Source organism: Rutidosis leptorrhynchoides, chromosome 2 (assembly GCF_046630445.1).
Source record: "Rutidosis leptorrhynchoides isolate AG116_Rl617_1_P2 chromosome 2, CSIRO_AGI_Rlap_v1, whole genome shotgun sequence".
In the NCBI taxonomy this organism is placed as follows: Eukaryota; Viridiplantae; Streptophyta; class Magnoliopsida; order Asterales; family Asteraceae; genus Rutidosis; species Rutidosis leptorrhynchoides.
This window is the reverse complement of record NC_092334.1, coordinates 548,983,003-548,993,254: the sequence shown is the minus strand read 5'-3', so window position 1 is coordinate 548,993,254 and position 10,252 is coordinate 548,983,003. Positions and strand designations below refer to the sequence as shown.

The window sequence follows — 10,252 nt, the reverse complement described above, 5'->3', positions numbered from 1 at the left end:
TATATATATATATATGATGAAGTAATGAATCTTCACAAGATGGTTTACCGGTTGACGTCTTGATATTTTTAAAGAGGTCTTTGATTTAAATTTTACCATCATCACATCTTAAGATGACACAAGAAAGGGTCAAAAATGATCACAATATACCGAATAACATGAATAAGGAAAAAAGTAACTATTTACTTGTTTCTACGGTAAAACAAAAAAGTAACTACCAATATATAACAATGTGCAATTACAAAACTGTACTTATAAACTAGTAATTACATAATTGGTTTGTCTATACTATTAAAATCTAGTTAATGACTATAGTTTCTTATAACACCTTCATGTTGTAAAGGTACTAAACTTACAATATTGATCACATGACTTGCACCTTGCTGTTGAGGTTGTTGTGAAGAAGTTGTACTACTACAATTCCCACCTGTTAAATTTTTTTGGCAAGTTTCAAGAAGTGAATGCCTACAATTCGGACAAGACGAATGTGATTTAAGCCATTTATCGATACAACGAACATGAAACCCGTGATTGCATTTAGGCAATATCTTAATTCGATCTCCAGTCAATAAATCACCTAAACAAATTACGCATTCTGTGTCTAGTCCCGGTAATTTTAATCCTTCCCAATATCTAACTGTTAGGAAAGTCTTTAGTACCTTTTCCTTGATCCCGGTATTGGCTAATCTAGCCGACGTGTTTTGATCTTGGCTAGAGATGAATTCCGAGCCGACTAAACTTGTGCATCTTAATGCACACCTAATGATGGAATTCAAACCTAGTGAACATATTAAAGCACATAAAAGGACAGAAAGAACCATTACCACGTTATGTGAAGTATTTAGGGTTGATGATGATGGTGGAGGAGCTAGTTGTTGAGATGAAGAATAAGTGGTAAGTAAAAGTTTTCTTGAATAATAATGAGATAAGTTAGTTGAAAGGAGCATTGCAGGTACATTTGACATGATTAGTTGCTTGTGAGATTTGATGAAAGTTCTGTTTTGTTGAGAGGGGAGTTCAATTGAAGACTTCATGAGAATAAAATGCAAGTTTATATAGAGGTTTAGAAGATGGGTCCAGTTTGTGTAATTTGATTTGAATATGTTCTACATGTATAGGAGTGACCAAAATCACTTTTTGGAAAAGAAAAGTAAGGTGTTGTTTGTTTTTTTAAGATGTTTAATGTCTGCAGTCTGTAACCATGTCTGCCAAAGAAGATGTGGTCTTAAAGTCCGCAAACCTAAACTAGAAGACTGTTTGTTTTTTTATCTGCGAAAGTCAATCTGAATATGAATTAATGTAATTTTGATGTTTTAATGAATAATACATTACTGGAATATTATGAAATAGTATGAAATAAGGTTAATTTAACGGTGTAACAGTATTAATCTCCAAATTTTCACAAATGCTTAATCTAAAAACTATTTTTTAAAGTAACAGTGTTCTATCACTAAATTTTCACAAATGCTAGTCACTACTTTTCACAAATAGTAGTAACCATTTATTCACAAATTGCTAGTGTATTTCTAACTTCTATTAAAAATGATGAAAGTGTTCTTCACCACTTCAATCCAAATATGTCCGGATGCTTTTTATATGTAGGGACCAAATTCTCAAACTTTAAGTGAATGAAAATGAAATTCAGAAGTACATTTTGTACTCTTATCAGATCGCCATACCCGTCTTTGAGTTTTTCTTTTTACCTTTGTTTCATCCTACAATACAAGGCTATTTGATTCCCCACTCAGATTAAACGCAAGGAAAGTTTCTGAATGCAAAAGAATATTACCAAAGTCAAAAATAATCTTATAATAATTCAAAAAAGCTGTGCAAAAGAAAAATAGCAGTTAAGTGCGGCCAGAGGTAGTGCAATCGAAAGTTGTGCCCGAAGGTGGTGCCGGTGCCGGAAGTGATGCCGTCGCCGGAGGTAGTGGATAGGTAGGCTGGGAAAGATTAATTGGAAGAGAATAGATATGGTACAGTAGTAAGGAAAGAGAATGGGATAAGGTTATAAAGTAGCTTAACAAAATGTCTTCAAAAGTGAGAAGCTATATTTTAGAGCTTCTATTTGGAAGACCTTTGAAGATCTTTTTTTGTCTTATGTCTTCGAAAAAACAAACCGTCTGCAATTAAAACGTCTGCCCGCCCGCAGACATAAGACAAAATAAGATCTTCAATGGGAAAAACAAACAACACCTAAATCTCAGTTTCTCAATCAGATCATTCGGAAATCATTTTTAAATCATTTTGAAATTATGATGTAATAAGGTGGTACTTTCGCTATTTTATTTTACTGTATATTATTCCACATGTTAACATCCATGTTGGAACTTGGATCCAGTTTGACCCGAATTCAACTTGTCCACTAATTTCCTTGATATATAATAATGTGTACATATCACATTAGTAATTATGTGGTACCAAATGACTATTACATTAGTTGTTAATGAGTCATAAGTACTATATATTAATGAGAAATAAGTATCTATTAATTTGGTTATTAATGAGACTTTTCACTAGTCTTGGTGGTTAGTTTCTAGCTCATTATAAATTGAAGTCTCATGCATTAGATTGTGAGTGCGTGAATAAGATATCAAGTACACATAGCACATATTAGAGAAACATTGTGAAAGACAAGATATTGTTCTTGTCCCGTTCGTGTATATTCGGGGAAATCGATAAAGGAATCTTAAGTTGTGAATCATGAAAGCCTTCCGTTTGTGATTGCTTTCCCCGACCGGTGATCTAAACATCGATCCTTTCCGCTTCCGCCATATGTATTCGGGTAACTTCCAAATCATTTAAATACAACAATTCATGAGGATGAATATTAACTCCAAATGATACGGAGTAATAATTTATGGTGAATATTAACTTGCTTTCAAATCAAGTTCTCTTTAGTAAAGAAGTAGTTATAAAAGTAAGGAGGTCATGCGGAGCGTTGGGATCGAATCTTCCTAGCAGCGGGCGAGAAGGCTTCAGTTGGAGACGGGGTGACTTTCTCTCTTTCACGAAAATATCACTTTCAAGATAGGATTTTTGGTTTTAAATCAATGTGAGTAGCTCTACTTTCCCCACTTTAAGTTTTGCTTTTTATTGCTGTTGTAATAAAGTGGTACTATAGTTATTTTACTATCTATTATTCTAGACGTTAACATTCACCATGGTGAATATTAACTCCGTATGAAAATAACAAGCTGGTGGTCAGTCGCGCATTGAGGGTGCCACTGCTCCGTTGTGTACAGGAAGTTTTTTGTAAGCCTTACACCTACTCATATGGTTTCTTAGCCACGCTCTAAGTCTTACACCTAATCATATGGTTACTTAGCCACTCGCTAAGTCTTACAGCTACTCATATGGTTGCTTAGCCATGCACTAAGTCTCACACCGACTCTTGTAGTTGCTTAGACATTATGGATATGTCTTACACCTACTCACACAGTTTCTTAGCCACGCGCTAAGTCTTACACCTACTCATGTGATTTCTTAGCCACGCGCCAAGTCTTACACATACTCGTGTGGTTGCTTACCTTAAACTCTGCAACTTGCATCTCGCGTCATATATATATATATATATATATATATATATATATATATATATATATATATATATATATATATATATATATATATATATATATATATATATATATAATTCATCATCCAATACATAACTCGTGATCAAGGCTTCCCTCTTGCACGAATGTAATTCGGGAAAAATCAAGGAACAATCATTCATAACATAGCTCGTGGTCATGAGAAAACCCATGAACACTCTTACATAATATAAATCGTGATCATGGAAACCCATGAGCATTATTAATCATAATAACTTGTGATCATGGCCTCCTCTTGCACATACACAAACCGGAAAACTTATGCACAGCATGCTAATGCTCACGAAAACCCATGAACACTCTTTCATCATAACTAGTAAACACGAAAACATGTGTCACTCTTTCATCATAACTCGTAAATATGAAAATCATATCACTCTTTTTTAAACAACTCCCGAACTTGGAAAACCATGTCACTCTTTCTTTCACAACTCATGAATCATGAAAAACCATATCACTCTTTCTTTCACTATTCGTGAACATGGAAAAACCATTGCACTCTTTCTTTCACAACTCGTAAACGTGGAAAACCATGTGACTCTTTCTTTCAAAACTCGCGAACGTGAAAAATCATGTCTCTCTTACTTTCACAACTTGTGAACATGGAAAACCATGTCACTCTTTCTTTCACAACTAGCGAATCATGATAAACCATGTCACCCGTTCTTTCACAATTCATGAACATGGAAAACCATGTCACTCTTTCTTTCACAACTCGTGAACAGGTGTGACGACCCGGGAATTTCCGACCAAATTTAAACTTTAATCTTTATATGTTTCCGACACGATAAGCAAAATCTGTAATATTGAGTCTCAAAAATCTTAGAACTGTGTTCATATATAATGTTAGCCTTCGACTATTCTCGACGATTCGCGAACTGTGTAACTATATATATATATATATATATATATATATTATATATATATATATATATATATATATATATATATATATATATATATATATATATATATATATATATATATATATATATATATATATATATATATATATATATATATATAAATATAAGTGTATATATAGATTTGAATTAATAAAATACAAAATAATTATTCGAATTGGAAATGTAAGGTAATATACAGAATAAATATGCTATTATTAAAATAAATCTATATGACTTTTATACATAATTAATATTATATGAATATTGTAATAAATATAGAATATATAAATAATAACAATTCAAATATGATATAAGTATTATCATTATTCCTAAAATTATTAAGATTGATATAATAAAAGAACTTATCAATAATATTATTATTAATATCCTTTGTTAATATCTATACCATCATTGTTATTATTGTTATAATTATAATTATTTTTAAATGTATTAGTATTAGTGTCTTATTAAGATTACTATTATTATTATTTTTTTATTTAGATATAATTATAATTATTAATCATTAATTATTAATAATAATAAGATAAGATCATATGTAAGATTTGGAATCAATTCAGTTTCTTACAGCTACCGAAACAGTATCTAATTTTTGTTTGATTCTCTAAAGACATTCCTGTGATGACCCGGAAATTTCCGATCAAATTTAAACTTTAATCTTTATATGTTCCCGACACGATGAGCAAAAATATGTAATGTTGAGTCTCGAAAGTTTTGAAAACTATATTCATATAATCAATTACCCTTTGACCATGCCAAACGATTCACGAACAATTATGTGTAAATAAATATACATGTATATATACATGTGTGATTATTAAATTGAGATATATTAGTAAAACATTGAACGGATTAGTTAATATGAAAATAAGCTATGAGATCTATTTTATGAACTTGGAAATGCTATCAAGGTATTGAATGAATAATACTTTATATGAACGTATTTGTTCGATGTAAGTTTATCGACGAGATTAAGAGATAATATCAAATGATTGAATTATCAGATACATTGAATTATGATTTCGAGTCTCTGTTATGAGACCCACTTTGAATTAGAAAACCCTTACTTTTTAACGGTATTTGGAATAAATGGTAAATTGATTTACAAGTAAGAACAAAGTATCACTTATTGGGAGTTAGACAAAAGTTAGTGGAGAATCGAATTTCATAATACTCGATTTATCATATAGAAGGAATAATTGGGATAAGATTCGTTGACTAGATAAACCCATTTGATATGTTATATTAAGATATATTATTTAGAAAGTTAAAGAAATTAAACTAAACATTTACGCATAAAAGAATGAAATCAAATTAAGTTTTAAAGCATAAACGTTATAGGATTTTTCGATTTTGTAAAGGATCTTAAATTATATAATTAGTTTGAAAGGATAACTAGTATGTTATTAGATGAATATTTTAAAAATATGTATAAGATTATAAATTTTAATTTAAATTAGTCATAAAACGTTTTGATATTAAACTAATATTAATAAATAGGCTTTGATAAATAAAAAGATTATGAATTATAAAAGTAAATGACCAAAACACTCAAAAGATTAAGTTACACTTTGAGTGGGTTAGTTTTTAATTAATTTAAGTCTAGTTGTTAATAATGGTACGTGTCACAAAATGTTTAATTTAAAATAAAATATTTTGACAAACAACGAGACTTTGATTTATTGAAGGAAATGACCACAACGCTCAACTTTATAAGTTATATTTTTATAAAGGTAATTTATTGTTATATAAGTCTAATTTTTGTAAAAGGTACATGTCACGTAACGTAAAAGGCTAGTTTTCTAAACATACGAAAGTGCGCCCGAAAAACTGAAAGTGGTACATGAGTCGTGAGACCACGCCCGTGTCATTTTTGTAAAAGTTATATTTTTACTACGCACGTAAATATAATATAATATTTAATTAATTCTAAAGATTAAATATATTATATATTAATTAATATATAAATAAATCTATTACTACGTACCATATGTAAAGGAAAGTGTCGGCACGAGATTTTATAGTGCATATGAGCTGGATACCATGACATGCGAATATGAGCTGGGTTGGTGAGGCCACATTATAAAGCTATCCATTTCTCAATCTCTCTGTCTATGTATATTACTCCGTAATATTTACTTATTTATTTTATTTATATATAAATTTTATTATTAAGATTATTAATTTTATTATTATTAGTATTAGTATTGTTAGGAGTGATAATACTAGTATTATACATAAAATACTACGACAAGGGGTACGCGCGAGCTATTGCAACATGGGTTTTATAAGTGGGATAGGGCTAAGGAAATTATGGGTTATGGCTATGGAGGTGATGGGTATGGTTCATGGGTATGCCCGTGAGGTCAAATTTGGTAGTTATCATCTCCGTTGCGTCTACGTACCTTTCCTACAATATTGAATCTCAATATTGATACGTGAGTACTCCTAATTTAATTTTTACATACTAATAGTGTATCCCTGACTAGTGCTCGAGAAAATAGGATTATGCATGCTTGTATATTTGATATTACCATTAGATAGGTTATGTTGAATCTTAAAGGTTGTTATACTAGGGATGAGATAAGATATAAGATATGCATGTCGTTGGAAAGCTAGCGAAAAATTAATAACTTTTCATTTAGATATCGAATGGATTCGATGAACGGTTAGAAAGTTATGAATTAAACAATTAATTTCGTAATTAAGATTGCTAATGATAATTAGTGAACTAATTTTCTGAGTAATAAAAAGTGGTTATTTGGATTCTACTCGTCGAGTAGATGAATTTTCATATAAAGCACGTCTCGTTTCGTTGAACGGTTGTCAAGTTATGGATAAAAGAAGTTTTGTAAATTTTGATGAAACGTCGATACGGAAACTGAAATTCTCGCTGATCTGCGTTGTTTCAGATTAAAACAAAAATACCACTGAATTCTTTGTTGTAAGGTCTAACAAACGACTCTGGCCGTTTGTCAATTCGAGTCTCGACGATTTTTCTAAAAATCGACAAAGTTGACTGTTTGGTCACATTTTAAAATTCTAAAAAGAGTTGAAACTTTTTTATTAAAAATGTCAGTTTTATATCAGTTGTCATGGTCGGCCTGATGTGTGTTTACTTTTGCCAAAAATCATGTTATATCTTTGTGGTAACGAGAAATTAAAGGCTGTGACCGTTTATCAATCGGAGTTCCGATAATTTTTCTAAAAATCGCTGAAGTGGCCGTTTAGTAATGTTTGACCGAAAAATCATTTTGTTGTATAAGATATTGTATTGTTGCATGCGACCTCGTTTTTATTTTAACCTTTGACTTTTGACCTTGAACTTTGACTTTTCCCGTTAACTTTTCAGTTAATTTTTTTTTTCGTGTTGACTTTCTCTAAATACTAAAATACTATTTTATGATTATGAAACCATTTGTGTTACGTTGTTTCACACGTCACCTTTTACTAGAATTTTAACTGAGCATGGGTAATATAACATGTTACTATACTGTTGAGTCAGACTCGAGCATTAGGATTGTGGTACACTATGACTTGACCTAAATTGTTAGACAAATTTTGACCGACATATAAATATATATAATTAATATAGGTTCGTGAATCCGAGGCCAACCCTACACTTGTTCAATGATGTTATATGTATTTTTACTACAAAATACAGTATGGTGAGTTTCATTTGCCTTTTTACCCTTTATATTTTTGGGCTGAGAATACATGCGCAATTTTTATAAATGTTTGACAAAATAGACACAAGTAATTGAAACTACATTCTATGGTTGAATTATCGAAATCGAATATGCCCCTTTTTATTAAAGTCTGGTAATCTAAGAATTAGGGAACAGACACCCTAATTGACGCGAATCCTAAAGATAGATCTATTGGGCCTAACAAACCCCATCCAAAGTACCGGATGCTTTAGTACTTCGAAATTTATATCATGTCCGAAGGAGGATCCCGGAATGATAGGGGATATTCTTATATGCATATTGTTAATGTTGGTTACCAGGTGTTCACCATATGAATGATTATTTTTGTCTCTATGCATGGGACGTATATTTATGAGAACTGGAAATGAAATTCTTGTGGTCTATTAAAATGATGGAAATAGATGATTATGATAAACTAATGAACTCACCAACCTTTTGGTTGACACTTTAAAGCATGTTTATTCTCAGGTGTTAAAGAAATCTTCCGCTGTGCATTTGCTCATTTTAAAGATATTACTTGGAGTCTTTCATAGCATATTTCGAAGAACGTTGCATTCGAGTCATTGAGTTCATCAAAGATTATTATTAAATCAATTTATAGCTGGATAGTGGATATTATGAAATGGTATGCATGCCTGTCAATTTTCGATGTAAAGAAATATTGTCTTTTAAAAACGAATGCAATGTTTGTAAAATGTATCATATAGAGGTCAAATACCTCGCAATGTAATCAACTATTGTGAATCGTTTATAATGTATATGAACGGGTCCTTTCAGTTGGTATCAGAGCGGTGGTCTTAGCGAACCAGGTCTTGCATTAGTGTGTCTTACTGTTAGTTGTTAAGATGCATTAGTGAGTCTGGACTTCGACCGTGTCTGCATGTCAAAAGTTTTGCTTATCATTTTGTGTCGGAAATCATCTACTTATCATCCTTAGGAAATTATCTGCTTATCATCTTAAGTCTAGACTCGTTTTCCTGCATTTATTGCATAACAGCGTATAGACGAAATTCACATCTTAGCATATCTGCTAATTAATATCTTAGCGTATTTATTACTGTGAACTTTGACTAACATCTTTCAAAGATTCTCCGAAATCTATGGGATTTTGGTATTATATATACATATGTAAATTATGTATTGAGGAATACCAAATCTAAATTCTACAATCTATTTTATACCAAAATTCTTTCTCTGATCATACGAGATGGATTCCGCATCTAGTTCGAACTCCTCTGATTTCGACAGCTATGTCGATATGGATTTCCATTCGAGCTCCGAAAATAGTGTGACCAGAATGGATCAACCAATCAGTCATCATCTATTCTGGATGAAATGGGGATGGGTTCGTAGCCTCCTCAATTATTGGAGACAAGAAGAAGGTGATCCTTTCCATCCACCAAATTGCCCTATTGGCGATGAACCTGAAGCACTTACCGGTGAACCTGTTCGTGAAACCATTTTCTCTCTCATTTCCAGAGTATCTCGTCACGATTATATGCTACATCAAATCCTAGATTTTATTTATCCGCTCGTCCCAACCGACAATCATCCCGGTGTACTAGCAGAAGTTAACGAACTTCGCGCACGCGTGACGGCTTTGGAGCTTATGGTGCAAGGATTACAAACACCATCAGCAGCACCAGCAGCATAATCAGTACCGCCAGTAACATCAACATCGCAAACCTCAATACTCTAGACATCAGCAGCATCACCGGCATCAACGGTATCATCATCATTAACACCAACAGTACCATTACCATCATCAACAATCACATTCGCATCACACGCCTCAACATCATAATCTATACCTCGGATATCAACATCACACGCATCATAGATACCAAGGAGTACCAACAACAACAAACGATGAAGTATTGATTCATAACTTCATCGGAGGAATATTTTACGGCGATTATGTAATCTCTAAAGTCTTAGAGATTATCTATTTCCACCCTAACCCTAAATCAGATGAGTGAACTAAAATGAGTCAAGGAAGAAT

The 10,252-nt window shown here is 31.9% G+C and overlaps 1 protein-coding gene across 1 annotated transcript; it reads right to left on the bottom strand.

Annotated features, from left to right (window-relative positions):
• Positions 1–302: 302 nt before the first annotated feature.
• LOC139889678 (RING-H2 finger protein ATL78-like) lies at positions 303–962 on the bottom strand. Its single transcript, XM_071872615.1, has one exon. The coding sequence runs from the start codon at positions 945–947 to the stop codon at positions 303–305; it is 645 nt and encodes a 214-aa protein (XP_071728716.1). The 5' UTR covers positions 948–962.
• Positions 963–10,252: the final 9,290 nt, after the last annotated feature.